Below are 17,631 nucleotides of genomic sequence, written 5' to 3' on the forward strand. Positions count from 1 at the left end.
CCTGCAAGCGCTGTGGCAGCCTTTTTTCTGTGGCTTTGAGAAGTACCAGAAGGCTCTAGCGAGACAACCTTGAAAACACATACGAAAAACGTCTATTAAAAAAAACCCGTTTATACCATTTTCTCAGTCTGGGGAGATGGGGGGATAGGTGATGGAGCCAGAGCTCGCCAGGGAGAACCTCGTGGATGTCTAAGCCCTAAGGGAGCCTGGTGGAGAAGGGCCTTCCTTCCTCCTGACACTAAAGTGCCTGGAAGCTTAGCGGTCTTCAGAACTTCAGTGTTATTTGTGCTGTGCATTTCGTTTTATTAAGTTTTCTTTTCATACAGTTGAGTTCTGACAACCAGACAGTGACACAGCAGGCTCTCATGTTCTGAAACACTCCTCAGATGCCCTGAAGTGAGGCCCCCGTGCCTCTGCCTCACAGCAGAGCAGGTGGGGTGGTGTCTTTGAGGACAGGACCTGCTGTGGTCGTCTGCCCCGGCATCCAGGCCTGGCTCAGGCGCCGGCCAGCAGCAGACGCTCGGCACCCAATCAGCTCTCTTCCCTGGTCTTCCTTCTGGGTCTGTCACACAGAAATGTCACAGTAGCAGCTTTGATATGTTGGAGCTCTCCCTCTCGGCCTAGGAGGATGCAGAGAGGCTGAGGGGGTCGTCCAGCAGGTGATTCTGGACACGCATTGGCCTGGCTTAGGGAAAGGTCTGAAGGGCGCTGCTGAGCGTCACCATTTCTCTGCTTCCCAGAGCACTAGAGCTAGAGGTCCGTGGGAGCCGGAGGCCGTCGGCCCCACTCCCTCACACAGACCTGGTAGAAAGGAAAGCCAGCCCCGGCGAGCATGAGCCCCACAGGCAGCAGGGTCGCCGCGTTTGGGTCTGTCCCTGTGCTCATCGGCTCTCGCGTTGTTCCAGTTTATGACATGTTTGTCACACCGTCGATTTTGGTCTCTTACTCCCGGAATTCAGGTTGTGTGTAGGATTGAATTCCTATTAACTCGTATTAGAAATTAACATTAACGTGACGTTTACCAAAGCTCTCAGAATGAGAACTACCGGGGGTGGATCGACTGGAAGCCAAGGAACACTCACACGGCACTAAGGATGGGCCGCTGTGTTTGTGGCCTGGGATACGTCCCCAGATGGATCAGTGTAGTCCCGATCACAGTCCCTGTGTGTGTGTGTCAAAATTAACAAGGCCTGAAATTTATCTGGAAATGCAGAGGACCTAGAGTAGCCAAGACAGTCTTGAAACACCCCCTCAGCCTCAGTCTGTCCTGGGAGCGGCACCCTCTGGTGCACCTGCCGCGCTCACAGGGTCACTGCTGCAGATGCCGGCGCCCCTCCTGGAGGCCGCAGACACCACACAACGTCGGTGCTGCAGGGTGGTGTGTCACAGATCACAGCTGTGACCAGGCATGCCGCACGCGCGCAGGCTGCGCCGGTTGGGTTCTGGGCCCGCCTGCCGCCCTGGCAGTCAGAGCTGCCCTTCCCTGTACTAAGCAGCAGCAGCAGAGAGCTCTCGGGAGACGATGTGTGGAAACCTGCAGATGGGATGACCACTCACTTCCCTCTCTCCCTCGCCCGCAGGCACCGTCGGCGTGCAGCTTCCAGGCCTCCAGGAGTTTGGTGCCGTCGGGGGCTCTGTGCACGCCGCCGCCTCCGCCGCCATGTGGGCATGCCAGCACTGCACCTTCATGAACCCGCCGGGCACGGGGCACTGCGAGATGTGCAGCCTCCCCAGGACCTAAGGCCACCCGCCGGCAGGACAGGCGCCCAGCCCCCAGTTGCCGGGGTCACGCACGGCGTGCTCCCGCGGCGATGCCCGCAGTGGGCAGACCTGAGGGCCCGGGGCTGGGGCTCTGACCCAGAGCTTCTCTTCCCAGAGGGTGCCTCCGCCAGGCTGTGGGCGACCTGCCGACGGATCACAGCGCAGCCCCACCTGGGAAAGCCTGACAGCTCCCCACGTTACCCCATTATGCTCGGGAGACCGATGCCTCTGCCTCGCCTGGAGCTGGGTGGGCTCGCTGCTGCCCTCAGCGTCCTTCCTTCCTCCTTTTAGTGCTCTTTGTCCCCCAACCCCCGTTTCTGATCGGGAGCTCTTGGCCCTGTCCTGTTGCTCTGGGCAGAGGCCCCACCTGTGAGGCCCTCCTCTCTTCAAACAGCCATCGTCTGGTGGACACACAGGGGCCCACCCCCGCCCCCCCACCAGACCTCTAGGGGGGTTTCAAGTCCACATCAGCTGAAATAACAGTTATTGGTGATTCCTGCCCAGAGGACTTTTATTTATTTTTCTGAGATAAAAACTGCACAAAAGGGGAGTGAGAGACTAGTTTCCACGTCCTTCCCTCCCTCAGTGGGTCCCTCTGGGGGTGTGTCCAGGGTGGGTGGTGTGGACGAGGACCCACCGTCAGTTACCCTTCTATAAACCTCAGTGCCTGAGACGTCCCACCACGCTGCACGCTGACCGCTGCAGACACGCACGGGCTGAGCAGAGCATGGGAGTCCGCCCGAAGGCTGGCACTGCCTCGCCCAGGACCAGGCGGCAGGCCCTTTACCCCAAATGCCACCCCACCCAACCCAGGTCCTCACCTGGTCCCTGGCCTGACGCAGTGACTGAGCAGACAGGCCTGGGGAGGGAGTTCGGGGCTCAGCCAGCCCAGGGCCACTTGGGCCACCATGGAGGCTGGGAGGTTGCTGTGCTGCAGGCTGTGGGCCGGGCTGGGCGGAGGCCAGAGGCGCATCCGCCTCGTCTCCTGTGGTCCTGAGTTCCCCGTCTCTGCCATGGGGAAGCCCTCCCGCAAGGGGAGTCCTGGGCCTCTTGATGCCTCTTTGCCTTAACACTGCCCTGTGCCCATGAGAACGGTCGGCCTCCACAGCAGCCTGGGACCCTTCCTCCTCGGGACGCTAGAGAGAAGATGCCCCTGGCGTGAGAACCAGCTGTAGGCACGGTGGCTGACCTTGGTGGCCGAGGGCCCCTGGCTGGTCCAGCTCAGCACAGCTGCCCAGGCTGACTGGTCCTGCACTGGCCACAGCCTTGCTCTTGTCAGCCGTGGGAGCATGACTGGGGCTGCCTCCCTCAACTTCTGTGAGTTGCTGGCGCCATTTTCACTCGGGGACATGAGGGCAGCCCCTCGGCCCCGGGGCTGTGCTGCCACCGCCAGCTCCTTTTCTGCTAGCCTGCCACCGAGTTCCTGCCCTTTCCTCATCCTGAAGCTGTGGCGTTCACATCCACGCCTGTTTGCTTTCGCCTTCTGGCTGAAGAAAAAGCACTGTCAGTTCTCTGAGCCTGAGTTTGAGCTCCTCTCTGTTCAGTAATGCACTTTTCTTCACTGTCTGGGGGGAGTGCTAAGCAGCAGGGCCTTGGGGTGTCCTGCAAGCTCCACTGTGGAGGGCCGAGCTACCCGCACAGGTGTGACCCGCCATCTCCTGAACCTGCTGGTGAACAGGTGGGCCCCACGCCCACCACCTGAGGGCGCTCTCCGGGGACCAGGTGCTCCTGCTGGCCTGGCCGCTCTGGGCTCCCAGGAACGCAGAGGGCCTGGGTCAGTGTGCCTGGCCTGGCCCTGCAGTGGAGCCTAATAAAAGCGCCTGAAGCGATGTTCATGCCTGCATTGTCGTTCTGTGCCGTGCACCTCCATCAGCAGGCCAGGGTCTGGGGTCTGCCTCGTTTAGGGTCACTTGATGGCGTTTCTCCCAAATGAAGGCCTGCAGCATCCATGTTCTCTGCTGATGGCACGGGGACCACAGAAGGTTAGGTGCTGTCTCCCCACTGGTATCTCCCGTCTGGCTCCCTCGGCACTTTTCTCCCGCCTCAACTGGGGGCAGAGCAGTGTCAGCTCTCAAAGGCTTGGCCTCCTGCAGGTGCCTTCTCTGCACCCTCCCACCCTACAGCCCTGCGGCTCTTCTGGGTCTGCATCGTCAGACAGGTGTGAACCCCAACAAGCAATGGGAAGGGAGGGCCACATCTAGGATGCCTATGCCTTCCCGCCCCACAGGTGTGGGTAGAGGCCGGCAGAGCCCCTCCCTCTGAGCAGTGCGCCTCAACTGCCATCACCTTGCTGCCTGACGGCCAGGAAGTGTTCTAACCTCCTCCCTCCAATCTTGGGCCACCAACCTTTGCGTCACCTTTCTGCACCACTTGGCCTAGGCGATTCATTGCTCCTGAAACAGTTCCTTAAAACAAGACTGCCCACTGTGTCTGACAAGATCCCTAGGGATGAGGCAGGCCAGGGCCCCTAGCACCTGCGTCCAGCCCTGCTCCAGAGGCGGGGCTTCAGCAGCAGTGCACGTGCGACTCGAGCTGTGACCTCGTTTGGCGGCGTCCTAGGACTGCTGACCTTGGCTCTAATGCAGCCTGCCCCCTGTGCAGATCAGGGCCCGTTGGAGAAACCCCGATGTGAGAGGCGATAAAGGTCGTGGAGCTTTATCCCGGGTCCTGCGCAGCTCAGCGATACAGCCCTGGAACCTGCCAGTCAAGCAATTGAGTGCACTGCATGAGAACAGCACTCCGGGTCCAGCTGCCTTGCTCCTGCCCCTCCTGGCTTGTTCCATGTCGGCCGCCCTGGCTGCCTGGGAAGCAGCACCCTGGTGTCCAGCCACGTTGCCACACAGAGCTGGCATCTCCCTCCCCACGAACTGTGGGTGGTTTCTCTCCCCGTCTGATCTGTGATTGTTCAGCTCCTTGGATAACTTCTGTCTGCCTCCGAATGTGGCGTCCATATGTCTGGATGTCGGTAATGCGGTCTGCTGGGAGCACACACACCCTCCTCACCATGAGGACCGGCTCACTTGCTCCTTGCCACCCATCAGCCCAGGTGGGAGCCAGCCCTGCCCCCGCATCTCTCTGCCAGGGTTCTGGTGCCCATGTGTGGATAAAACCAAAACCAAACCCATCAAGTCTGTTCTGACAGCGACCCTATAGGACAGAGTAGAACTGTCCTGTAGGGTTTCCGAGGTCGTAATCTTTACAGAAGTAGACTGCCACATCTTATCTTCTGCAGAGCAGCTGGTAGGTTTGAACTGCCAACCTTTCAGTTAGCAGCCCAGCGATTTACACTGCACCACCAGGGCTCCTTCATGTGTGGATAGACCCTGTTTATGATCCTTGTCTCACAGAATATTGGGTTTGGCTTAGGGCCAGGAGAGCCCACTAGTCACCCAGAGCAGAATAGACTGGGGGCAGGAGTGACCCGAGTTAACAGAGCCCGCAAGCCATCCTGCCCGGGATGGCTGACCTGGGCTGTGGCAAGGCCCCCATCATCTTCTCTAGAGTGGTCCTGGCAGGTGTCCCCTTGTGGAAGGCAGCCCGGGAGGACTGAGCAGGAATTGGAGTGCGAGAGCTAGTGGCGCAGGACAGGTTGGTGTAGAGAGCATGGTCAGAAGACCCTGCCCCCAACATTAGTACAAGGAGAAAGAGGTGCTGTGAGTGGGGGGAAATAAGATCTGCTTAGAGGAGCGTGTCTCGCTTCATGGCCCTCTGCTTCCTTCCCAGCAGCAAGGACAAAACACCGTCAGAGTAGCCCTGGAGAGCAGAGGCCCAGTCACAAACTGCAAAAGCCACACTGGTTGTGTCCCAACCAGCCTCCAGACACCGCCAATGGCTGGCTGTCGCCCCGGGCGGGGGGGGGGGGGCTTTCACTTTGAAGTGATGGAATTGACCTTTCTTCCTTCGTGGACGGAAGCTCTGGGCCGCGGGTCAGCACTGTGTCCAAAGCCTGTGCCCCTGCTGGCTGTACCCTTTGGGGAAGTGGTGAGCAATTCCTGGAGGAGCGGAGGTGTCTTGCCTGGCTTCACCCTCACTGGAGGCTCATTCCGCCATCAGCTTGACCTGTCGTTTTCTTTACTGGCCTCTGCCCCCAACCCTGAATTCCCTGTGGCTTATTATTGTCCACACTGCCAGGCCAGACCACCCTTTGCGGCAGCCAGCACACCCAGGTAGCACGTGTTCAGGCTCAGGGAAGGCTGTCCTGGGAATGAGGAAGAGACCCACCGAGGCTGGGAGCGCTCACTCCCCTCCTCCGGGGACGATTAGCTGCTTCCTGAAACCCCAGGAAACTGAGACGTCCACTCTTTGAGGGGCGGGCCGCCAGCTCTGAGGACGCGCCCAGAGCGAGCCGGTTCCAGGCCAGGGGGGCACCTCCGCGGAGGGCGGCGGGCACAGCCCGGAGGCCAGTGCTCTTGCTCAAAATAAGGTGACCCCTTTGCTAAGTCTTTCTGTATCCACCAGGGGCTTTTCCGAAGCGGCGCGTGCCCCCGGTCTTTGGGCCGAGGTCGTTCCTTTCGGCCGGACCCAGATACGCCACGCCCCTGACACGTGTCCCGCCGCTTCGCGGGACACGCCCCCAGATCACGCCACGCCCCTGGGACACGCCTCCAGACCGCGCCAAGCCGCCAGGACCTGCCTCCGGACTAGTCTCCAGACGACGCCACGACCCCCTGACCCCGGACCCGCCAAGTCCCCGGGACACATCCCAGGGACACACCCCCGTCACGCCCACGCCCCCACGCCCCCACGCCCCTCCGCTTTACGGCCGAGGTGGCGTCGTGGGCGACCGTAAAGCGCCGCCGCCGCGCCCCCAGGCCGGGCTGTGGGAGGTGCACCCGGCGGCCTGGTGCAGCCGTCTACTCCGTCCTCGGGCACAGGATGGCGGGCGCCGCGCCGCGGGTCGACTGCTTGGCGGGCTTCCGCTGCCCGGCTGGGCGCCTGGCGGCGGGCCGACCGCGCGTGCTGGGCCTCGGCGCGGAGGTCTTCCTGTCCACCGGCAGCGAGCTCGTCTACGCCTACGACCGGCAGGCCCGGCAGCCGAGCGTGAGCGGGGGCGCCCCGAGTGGGGGCGAGGAGGAGGGGGCTCGTCGGTGCAAACAGGCCTGACTCCAGTCCCCCACCTCCAGGCGGTGTACGAGTTTCCCGGGCAGGTGTGGCACCTGGAGCTGCTGGCCCCCCGCCAGGCGCTCTACGTCCTGTGTGCCCGGAAGGGCGTCTACTTCGTCCCGCTGGACACCCCGAGCAGGTGAGGGGCGGGACCTCCTGTCCAGGCAGACGCTGCTCGTGGTGCCCGAGGTGGCGCTCCACTTGCCGCGGTGCTGACATGGCCTCCCGCGTCCTGACCTCGGACATCACCCGTCCCATACCCCATTCTGTTCGCCCTGGGTCGGCCCCGAGCGGTTCAGTGCTCATCACTCGGGAAAGGGACTCCAGGCGGCTCCAAGTCTGGCGCCATCTGCGCCCCACGTGGAGGGGCCCCTCCTGTGGCACGCAGCCGCCTTCTCCCAGAGCCTCCTGCTTGCAGAATGCTTAGTGACTGGGGTTCCCGCCCCGGTGAGGGGTGGAGACGCAGCAGGACCGTGCCGCTTTGGCAGTGGTGGGCCCTGCCCCCTCGTGGTGAATCACCTTTGAGCTGTGTCTCTAGAAGGGGTAGGGGCTCCAAAGACGATCATTTTTGTGGTCAGTGGCGCCAGCAAAAGTGCCATAACTGCGGGCCAGTGTTTGGTGGAGGGTCTGTGGCGTGATGTCTGTGTGGGAAGGAAGTGTGGGCGCCCCCATCACCAGTGCAGAGCTGGGCAGCATACCTGGCTTTGACGTAAAAAGGTAGCACATGCACGTTACACATGGGCTCTGGGTCAGACAGTTCTCTGCACTGAGAACTTCCTCTCCAAACCCTGTTTCTGGAACTTACCCACCTGGTCTTCCTGCCTCATGTGTCTGGCAGCTGGTGCTAGGCAGGTGGGAGGCAGTGTGGTGTCCAGCTGGGGGTTGGCTCCTTTGAGGGGCTGTGATGATGTCACTGCAGGGACCCTGGAGAGGGCGCCCTGTGAAGACCCCAGATCCAACGTGCCCATGGCAGCTGTTGCTGAGGGAACATGTGGACCTTCCCCTGCTCGTCCTGACTGAGGTTCTCTTGTCCTTGAAGGTCTGTGAGCCACGCCGGGGGCACCATCGAAGATGACGAGCTCCCTCCCGGTGTCACTGCCGTGGGCCCAGATGCCTGCCTCTTCCCTGATGCTACACTTTGTGCTTTCACCCTGCTCGACGACTTGCTTGTCACCATGGCACAGGGCACAGCTACGTGGAAGATGCAGCTGTTTGAGCGGCCCTGCCCAGGGCCGGACCCCAGGCCAGGAGCTCAGATCGGCGAGGTGGTGTTCCCCGCTGGCCCACCCTCAGCTCGGGACCCTGGGGAGCCCCCAGCCATGCACTTCCTCCCGGTGCTCTGCTGTGTGTCCCCGCCCAACTCCAGGGCCCCTCAAAGCCACCTCCCGGGCCCTGGGGGCTTCACTCTGCAGAGCGCCCTCTTTGGTCTGCTCTTCGGGGCCGATGCTGCCCTCCTGGAGTCGCCCGTGGTCCTCTGCGGCCTCCCCGATGGCCAGCTCTGCTGTATGGTCCTCAAGACCCTGGTCAACTTGCGGGAAGCCCCAGGGGACCCGAGGGCCCTGGTCAGGATCCTCCACCACCTGGAAGAGCCCGTCGTCTTCATAGGGGCCTTGAGAACGGAGCCTCAGGCCCAGGAGGCTGTGGGGCAGGGGCTGCTGGGTGAGGACACACACGCCAACTGCGTGGTGGCCCTTGGCCACCATGGCCGGATGCTGGCCATCAAGGCCAGCCGGGACGAGGCGGGGAATCTGGTGCCTGAGCTGCGGGAGTACCGCCTGCCAGGGCCCATCCTGTGTGCTGCTTGTGGCGGGGGCGGCCACGTCTACCACGGCACCCCCTCGGACCTCTGTGTGGTGGACCTGGCCCAGGGCATTGCCCCCGAGGACCGCACGCAGTCTGGCCTGCCCCCACTGCTGTGTCCGGCCAGCCTGAGTATCTGCAGCATTGTGGCCCTCTCTGTGTCGCCTGGGGCTCCCGAAGGTATGCACCGCCAGCTAGACCGCAGACCTCGCCCAGGAGCCCTCTGGCTGCTGCTCTGCTGAGGACGGGCATGGTCTGCTCCCGCCTTGCCCTCCCCCTACATCTGAGACCTGCCAGCTCAGCGCCTTGGCTCCAGCCCCATTAGGTCGTGGGTAGCATCTGCCGAACAGTCTGTGTCCGGCTGGGGGTTGGGACGGGAGAAGCGTGCACCCCACCTGGGCTGGGGCTTCCTGGACGAAGCCAGAGGGGTTCAGCCATACAGTGCTGGGGGAAAGAAGGAATGGAGCTTCCTGCCCCGATGTATTCCCCGCTCAAATGGCTGTGAGTGCACCTGTGAGAGGCTGGGTGGGAGAAGCCGGGCTGTCACAGGAGGGCGGGAGTGGAGGTGAGGTGGCTGGAGTCGGCCGGGCTGTGTGAGCCGATGGCTGGAAGCAGGGCTTTAGGGCCAGTGGTGGCAGCGTCTCAGGGCCAGGACAAGCATCTGCCTGGCTCTGTCCGATGAGGGCCTGAAGGGGTCGAGGTTGGGAAAGCAAGCTCGTGTTTCCTGGAGAGCTTCCTCGTAGTCTCAGATCTGGAAAAGGAGGCAGGCAGGCTTCCAGAAAGGCCCAGGGAGAGCAAGGGTCCAGTAGGGCTCAGCACCAGGGCGCCTGGGAGCCACACCCCTGGAAAGGTCAGTTCTGTGAGGCGCCAAGATGTAGGGCCCACCAGAAGTGGGGCGTCTTCTGCCTTTTTCCTCCTGCCCTGTATGAGGAGCTTGGTGCCGTCATGGTGTGCCACCATGCTGTGAGCGGGGCTGTGGGGACTTGCAGGAGATGGCCTGCAGAGTCTCTGCCCAGGGCGTCTGGCAGCCCGCCCTCCCGGGGGTCTGCCCTTCCTCACTGACTGGGTTTGGCCCTTTGCCAACACGCTGTCCTTGCCTCCCTGCTTGCTGACCAGCCCCTCCCATTCCCCCTCAGAGGACACCGAGCTCCTGGTCCTGTCTGCCAGAGGCCGCTTGATGGCCTGCCACCTGGCCCGGGACCCCGTGGCAGCCTGCCCAGCCAGGATGACAGCAGCTCAAGCCGGCCAGAAGATCAGGGACCTGCTCTCAGGCATCGGCAGCATCTCCGAGAGGTGAGCAGCTGGCGGGCCCTGGTGGAGGCTGGCACCCTGCTGGCGACTCAGCTCCGTGTCCAGGCTGCAGCTCTGCCTCTGGTCCCCATTGGGGGCCCGACACTGCTCTGCTTGGGGAACGGCCCACCAAGTTCAGCCGACTCATCGGGGAGCAGGGAAGACGGACCCCACCCCTTTCACGGGCGAGGCCTCTGCCCCTCTCGGCATCACCGCCTGGGTGTGGCCACGGGACACGTGGAGAGAAAGTGTCTCTGGTCTCTGCGGGCTGCTGCCCCTCGCCTGTCCTCTGGTCCTGAGAGCGAGGGGCCCGAAGCTCCAGGTCCCATGTGGTTCAGCCCATTTTCCAGGTGCCTGGGCCTCCTGGCTACCCTGCAGAGCGCCGTGAAGGGGAAAGGGGCCGGTCGGGCATGGCGGGGGTGTGGGGTAGGTGACATGATGGCAGCCCACCAGAGGCAGCCCTGAGCCTCGGTCCCATGCCCTCTGCTGCCTGGAGAGGGCTGCCCCCGGGGTTGGCGTACTATCGTGGACAGTTGCTGCCCCCCGCCCCCGGCCCTGGTGGGTTCCTCGCCCTTCAATGCGGACCTGCTCTTCCCCAGGGTGTTCTCTCTGAAGAAGGCAGTCGACCAGCGGAACCAGGCCTTGATGTGCCTCCATGAGGCCCTGGACGTGAGCTGCGCCTTGCTCTCCCGCCAGGGCAGCCCCAAGCCCATCGCGTGCAGTACCACCATCACCTGGAGCCGCCAGGGCCTGCGCGAGGAGCTGACGGCCACCTGCCGGCTGGAGAACCGCGGTGCACACAGCCTTGGCCCCGGCTGGACCTGGTGCCTCCAGGTGCTTTCCAGTGCCCACGCCTTTGAGCTGGACACGGCCGGCACCACCACCACCTACACGGTCCCCGTACACCAACTGGCCCCTGGCGCCTGGCGCGAGGTGACGCTGTCCCTGGGCTCCGGCGAGGATGGCACGCCCGAGCTGCCTGTGACCGTCTCCTGCGCGCTCTTCTACAGTGTTAGGGAAGTCGTGCGGGGGGCGCTTGCCCCCCCGGGCTCCACGGAGGACCCCCACTGCAAGGCATGCCCCCCGGACCTGCTGCCCACACGGGACGGCATCTGCCTGCCCCTGGGTGAGCACACCGTGGATTTGCTACAGTGCCTCCGCTTCCCCGGCCTGGCCGCGCCCGGCACGCAGGCCACCCGCCCCACTGCACCCACCGCCGACCCTGTGGATACCTTCCTGGGAGCCTGTCGCGAGCAGGGCAGTGAGCCGGTGGGACCCACTGCCCTTCGGGCCAAGTACCTGCCCCCGTCCGTGGCCTCCGCCCGGGTGTCAGTGGAGCTGCTGAGGGCTGCTCTGGAGAACGTGTACACGGGTGAGTCACCCACCCGGGCCCAGAGGAAGCCTGAAGCCCGAACATGGCACCCCTCCCCTCCCTTGAGCCCTCTGGGCCCTTCTGGGCAGACGCGTCCCGGTCCCTGGGGGCTCTCTGCCATCACCCTGCTCTGCAGTGCTCTCCGAAATCCACGTGTTGAAACGCGACCCTGTACAGGAGCAGACGTGTCCTGGGGCCTCAGGTGCCCCCTCCTCCGGGCCAGTCGCCGAGCACCTTGCTGTGGGGCAGCTGGATGCTCTCCCGCCGGGGGGCCTGCGGGCAGCGCCTGCCGAGGCTGACAGGCACTTCCTGCAGGCGTGCCCCTGTGCTGTGCCACTCTGCAGTGGCTGCTGGCCGAGAACGCTGTCGTGGACGTCGTGAGGGCCCGAGCGTTGTCATCTGTGCAGGGTGTGGCCCCCGACGGTGCTGACATCCGCCTCAGCGTCCACGAGGCAAGCAGGGGTCTGCCTACCTGCTCCGGGGTCCAGCGGGTTACACCGGGTCCCTGGGCCTGCAGAGGTAGCATCCTGGAGCATGAAGAAAGCCATCGGCAGTGCCATCCCACCCGACGCTGGGGCGCGTTCTGATCCGGGCCTCTCCGCGTGCTCCCCGGGCTGGGACGGCTGCTGCGGGGCCGGGGGCGGAAGTGATGGCCTAGTGCGCAGAGTTTTTGTGAGGGCGGGACGCTCTGCAGTGTTCTCTGATGGGGTCCACGCTGTCCTCCCCGTCCCCCAGGAACCTTGGCTGCATCTGCAGAGCCAGAGACGCTGACAGGCATGGCTGGGAGGCAGCCCTGTGCCCAGTACTGTACCCTCAGGGTCTGTGCCTGCAGCCCCAGGAGATGCCATGGTCTCCCCTGCAAGGCCCCCAGATCCCATCAGAAGCCACATACCCGGGTCTCCTCAGAGAAAGCCACCTGCTACCAACGTGGGGGGCTGCCAGTCCCCAGCCCTCCCTCATTGCTCCCTCCTCACATAGGCCTTTGTCCCTCCAGCCGGCTGCAGGCCCACATCCAGCAGCCCTCAGGTGCACCGACCAAGCTCTTCCAGAGTAGCCGGGCTGCTAGGACCTTCCCAGGGGAGGCCTGCTGGGCCAGGCCAGGCTGGCATCTAGGATTGGGGTGTCCCTGGCCCATAGTGCTGGGACCTGGCCCTGCGAACAGGTGGGGCATGCACGTCCCAGTATTCTAGAAGGAGGCACTGCCAAGGGAGGGCCAGCCGGAATGTCCTGGCTCTTGGCTTGTCCCTGCTGGACCCTGCCTTGAAGGCAGACCCCTAAGGCAGCACCTGCTGGTCACGGCCGGCTTCCTGTGCTCACCCTGGCCTGGCTCTGCATCCAAGGGGACCCGTGGTGCACGTGGGGCAGGGTCTCCAAGGAGACGTGGTGCCAGCGGCCACTTCATTCCCGGGGTGGGCAGTGGATCTGCTGCTAGCCCTGGTGTCAGTCCTGAGTCCTTGGGTGGCCTCTGAGGGGCAGGGGTCTCCCTAGGCATGGTTCAGAGTGGGCAGACCTCTTCCCGCGGTTTCTGGCCAGCCCAGGTGGGACTGGTGTTGTGTGGAGCTCAGGCCTGAGGCCCTTCTGCACCACGTCTTGAGGGCGGGGACAGCTATGAGCCTCCCGCCTGCGTTGCAGGTGGCCTTGACAGACCTGTGCCCTGCGGGCCCCATCCAGGCCATGGAGATCCAGGTGGAGAGCGCCTCCCTGGCTGACGTGTGCCGGACACACCACGCAGTCATCGGCCGGATCCAGGTAGGTGGCGTCAGGTGGGCTTCCCGCTGGCAGCCGCCATGCTCAGGTGCAGGAGACCCTTGTCCAGCTCCTCTCTGCTTCCACACGCACCTGTCTGGAGCTGAGCTCCAAGCGGGTGGGCCTGCTGCTGCTCCCCAGCCAGCAGATACTTGTCTGCCCTGCAGAGGCACCCGTGGCTGCAAGGGCCAGGTGAGCCTGGGTGGCGGCTTCACTCCCTTCCATGATCAGTGGTTGGTTTCTGTGCCTTCTCTGGCCAGCTGGAGATCGTGTCCTGAGTCAGGCCCGGCTGCAGGTCCTGGGACGTGGCACCCCTGGCTCTGAGCCTCCTGCCTTTGCCAGGAAGTGGCCGGCCTGTGCCCAGCTCCTAGGCGAGAGGGGCCCCCTCTGCAGGGCCAGGAGTGGGCTGCTGTGAGTGCTGTGCTGGGCGAGGAACACCAGAGTGCTAGATAAAAAGCTCTAGGATCTCATTGTACTTATATCCAGAATCAACACCCATGGAAGCAGCAGTCAGAAAATCAAAGAACGTGTTGCATTGGGCAAATTTGCAGTAAAAGATCTTTTTAAAGTGTCAAGAAGCTAAGATGTCGCTTTGAAGACTAAGGTGCGCCTGACCCAAGCCATGGTATTTTCAGTCGCCTCATATGGTGTGGGAGCCCTGGTGGCACAGTGGTTGAGTGCTCGTCTGCTAACCAAAAAGTCAGCAGTTCAAACCCACCAGCCACTTCGCAGGAGAAAGCTGTGGCAATCTGCTTGCATAAAGATTACAGCCTTGGAAACCCTATGGGGCAGGCCTGCTCTGCCCTACAGGGTCGCTGCGAGTTGGAATCGACTCGACAGCAACTTTTGGTCACATGCCTGCAAAAGCTGGCAGAGAATAAGAAAAACGAAAGAAGAATTGACGCTTTTGAATTACGGTGCTGGTGAGGAACACTGAATATACCGTGGACTGCCAGAAGAATCAACAAATCTGTCTTGGAAGAAGTACAGCTAGAATGCTCTTTAGGAGCAAAGATGGGAAGATTACGTCTTAAATACTTTGGACGCGTCATCAGGAGGGACCAGTTCCTGGAGAAGGACATCATGCTTGGTAAAGGAGAGGGTCGGCGAAAAAGAGGAAGACCCTCCACGAGACGAGCTGACACAGTGGCTGCAACAAGGGGCTGCAGCACAATGACTGAAAATGGCGCAGGACTGGGCAGTGTTCCGTTCTGTTGTCCGTGGCGTCACTGTGAGTCGTCATCGACTGGGCGGCCTTTAACAACAGCAGGTTAAAATCAGTTTGGTGCCCCACCTGCTCTCCGACGGGATGCGGCCTCGGCCTTTGCAGTGGGTTCTGGAGAAGCTGCTGTTAGCCCACGACCCTGGGCCCCGCCAGGCACCCTCAGCCTGAGAACCTGCTGTCTGTCCAGCGCAGCCCTTCTTCAGGTGTGCCCACGTGCCCGTGCACTGGCCTAGGGCAGCCCAGAGCAGGCGGCGGCTGCAGGCTGTGTGCGGGTGCTGTCTCAGGATGCAGGGCGGCGGCCCCAGGGACCAGGGCGGCACACAGTGCAGCCCGCGGCTCACACCCAGGCCGGGGATCCAGCCCCCGGGTCTCAACTGGTGGGTGGTCTCAGGGCTGCCTGTCAGGGAAGGTGCTGCCCACCAGAGACCCCATGTCTGAGAGCTGTTCCCCCAGAGAAGAGGTGTTTCATATGTGGGGCCAGGGCTGCCTGAGAGGTGGGTGAGCGGAAAGCCAGGGCCTCGGGGAGGAGCGTGCTGGCATGATGTGGTCTCTGAGTCATCCCGAGATGCCAGCCCCTGCAGCCCCAGTGAGGGCGTGACTGCAGCTGGGAGCAAGGGCCCCAGGCTGGGCCGAGTCGAGTAGGTGAACAAAGGGGTGTCAGGGCCACCGGAGTCAGGAACTGGCCAGGGCAGGAGCAGTGAGCATCAGCCTGAAGCCAAGGACAGGAAGGGAGGAGGCTTGAACCCCAGGAGTTTTGAAACAGCAGTGGTGGGGGGCAGGGTGGGAAGGAAACCCCAGGAAGGGGTCCCTCCTCTGCGAGGGGTATGGGGCAGATGCCAGGAGCCTCTCTTGCCTTCCTCATGCCCTTTGTGTCCCCAGACAATGGTGGTGGAGCGGGCTGCCCGGGGCTCCAGCCCACCCGACCTGCGCGTGCAGTGCCTACGCCAGATGCATACCAACCACGAGGTGAGTGCTGCCAGGGCCCCGCCCACCGGGCAGGGAGGACCCCAGGGCCACCCCAGCCACCTCCAGGCACAGTGCACACTGGCACTTGGGGCCAGCAGGGCCAGGGCCTGCCCAGTCCTCACATGACAGATGGGTTGGCTCGGCTCCTGTGACCCAAGGATGGCACGAGGGGCAGGACAGGGCCCCCGCCAGCAGGGCCAGGCCAGCAAGAAGGGAGTGTGGCCTCCTCCCCACCATGACTTGTGGGACCCCCAGCAGTGGTCAGAGGCACCTCAGGGGCACCCCACTCCTGCCACTTTGTCCCCGCCTCACATACCCGCCTGTCCTACCTTGTCTGTATTCTCCTGCCATCTGGGGGCGTTGTCTCCTGGTCAGCCTACCCCTCCCAGCTCCTGGGGTCGGGCCTGTGTCCCCCACTGGACTTGACACACTTTAAGGTCATAGATGAGGGTCCCTCCCTGGCCCCCACCAAGTCTCCAGCAGGATTTGCACATGGGGCATCCCCAGTGGAGGTGCAGCCGCGGCAGCGTGCCCTCACCTCCCCCCCGCCCACCTCAGGCGCTGCTGAGGGAGGTGCAGGCCCTGCGTGACCGGCTGTCCCTGGAGGATGAGGCCAGCTCCCGCACCACCGCCGAGCAGCTCCTGCAGGTGTACCAGCAGCTGCGCAGCCCCAGCCTCGTCCTGCTGTGACCACAGGTGTGCCCCGCCCACACCCCTGGGGCCCGCCTTGGTCCTTAGCAGTGGGCAGTGCCCCAGGGGCTTTGCAGAGAAAGAGCCAGAACAGAAAGGCTGCCTTCCTGGCTCCCGTGCTGGCCCTGCTGTGAGCTGCACTCAGGTGTCTTTGCCTGTCATCTCTGCACAGCAGAGCATAGCCCTCACCATCCACAGGGGCCCGCCCTTCCACGTGGCCCTCACCGTCCACTGGGGCCCGCCCTTCCACGTGGCCCTCATAGTCCACAGGGCCCGCCCCTCCACGTGGCCCTCACCATCCACTGGGGCCTGCCCCCACACGTGGCCTTGCTGTCCACAGGGCTTCCCGCCCCCCACCCACATGGTCCTCACCGTCCACAGGACCCCACCTGCCCGCCTGGTGGTGTGCTTCTGCTTTAGGCTGCGGTCGTGGCTAGAGAGTGCCGTGCGAAGGGAACCCTTCCCCTTGGCTTGTCGGCACCCCATCACCCTCCCTTCCTACCAGCAGCTGCCACCGCACAGGACCACCTCTCTGCTGTCGTCACCCCCAGGATTGGTGCTGAATCACAACCTCCCCTTCACAACATTGTGGAGGCTTGGCCTCGGAGGCCAGGAGAGGCAGGGTGGTTGTGACTTGTCCTCGTCACTGCTGCTCTGGCCTGCAGGACTTCCCACACTGTCTGCCCCTGCCCACGGCCTCCCTTGGGCCACAGCCCGGCTCTCTGCGGCTCCTGGGGTCCCCGGGAGGTGCTCCTGTGACTGAAGCACAAAGATCAGGTTGGGGTGTTCCCAGAGTGCCCAGTTCCAGCCAGCGGGCTCCGGGCCACCCCGGCTCACCTTGCCTGCTCCGTGACCAGGTGCCTCTCAGGGCTGGTCCCCAGCACCCAGCACTGTGCAGGGGCACCGCAGGGCCGCCGGGGGTGGGGACTGTGGCCTGGGGATGCCCCTGGCCCAGCCCTTCCTCCTCTTCTGGTGCCGGGGTTTTATTGTTTCTGGGGCCCGGAGGGATGGGCCTCTGTGGGTCTCTGCTGGCCAGTCCCCTGCTGTAAGCACCACCCTCCGGCGTGTTTTGCCGCTACATGGGCCCCTCTGTTGAGCGCCTCCGGGCCTGACTGGTTCTTTCACCTCCGCCACTGTCCCCCAGGCCTCCCGGAGTCACTTGGGGCCAACCCCCTTGCACTCCGCTGCATCGGGAGTAGCTGACCCCTGCAGGAGTTCTCAGTGCCTGGGGTGCTGCGTGGACAGGGCCCCTCGAGCTCGGCCTGTCCTGCTGTTGACGGTCACCAGGGAGGACAGTTCCCCCCCCCCATCCAGAGGTGCTTCACGGCCGGGTCTCCTTCAGGAACCTGTCTGTCTTCACTCCGGCCCCCAGGTGGCTTCTGACCTGCAGGCCCACCTCGCTCACCAGCACGGACCACATGGGGTCCCCAGCCACCCACAGAGCTCATCCACTTGGGCCCCCATGGGGGCCAGCAAGGCACAGGGTCTGTGAGCCAGAAGACGCATCCCTGGGTGCTGTCCCCAAAGACACAGGGCTTCCTGTCTGTCCCCGTGTGCCCACCACAACCCTTCCCCACAAAGAGCCCTCTCTGCACCTTTACACCTGCCTGGGCTTGGAGGAGAGGGGCGTCCCCCACCCCACCCTTTCCACAGAATAGGGGGCGTCGTGGGGGGCAAG

General features: G+C 63.5%; 2 protein-coding genes across 2 annotated transcripts in view; both read left to right on the top strand.

Annotated features, from left to right (window-relative positions):
- The window catches only part of NPLOC4 (NPL4 homolog, ubiquitin recognition factor), a 56,215-nt gene extending 54,449 nt beyond the window's left edge, over positions 1-1,766 (top strand). Inside the window, exon 16 of the mRNA XM_004374090.2 lies at positions 1,581-1,766. Within this exon, the coding sequence (XP_004374147.1) occupies positions 1,581-1,741 (161 nt within the window). The 3' untranslated portion in view covers positions 1,742-1,766. The remainder of the gene's footprint in view (positions 1-1,580) is intronic.
- A 4,866-nt stretch (positions 1,767-6,632) lies between these two features.
- On the top strand, positions 6,633-15,953 carry FAAP100 (FA core complex associated protein 100). Its single transcript, XM_004374091.2, has 9 exons — positions 6,633-6,801; positions 6,885-7,003; positions 7,904-8,844; positions 9,801-9,957; positions 10,554-11,326; positions 11,642-11,778; positions 12,959-13,075; positions 15,177-15,263; positions 15,822-15,953. The coding sequence occupies exons 1-9, from the start codon at positions 6,637-6,639 to the stop codon at positions 15,951-15,953; spliced, it is 2,628 nt and encodes an 875-aa protein (XP_004374148.1). The 5' UTR covers positions 6,633-6,636.
- The last annotated feature ends 1,678 nt before the right edge of the window (positions 15,954-17,631 follow it).

The sequence above is a fragment of the Trichechus manatus genome, unplaced genomic scaffold, assembly GCF_000243295.1.
Source record: "Trichechus manatus latirostris isolate Lorelei unplaced genomic scaffold, TriManLat1.0 scaffold00028, whole genome shotgun sequence".
Classification (NCBI taxonomy): Eukaryota; Metazoa; Chordata; class Mammalia; order Sirenia; family Trichechidae; genus Trichechus; species Trichechus manatus.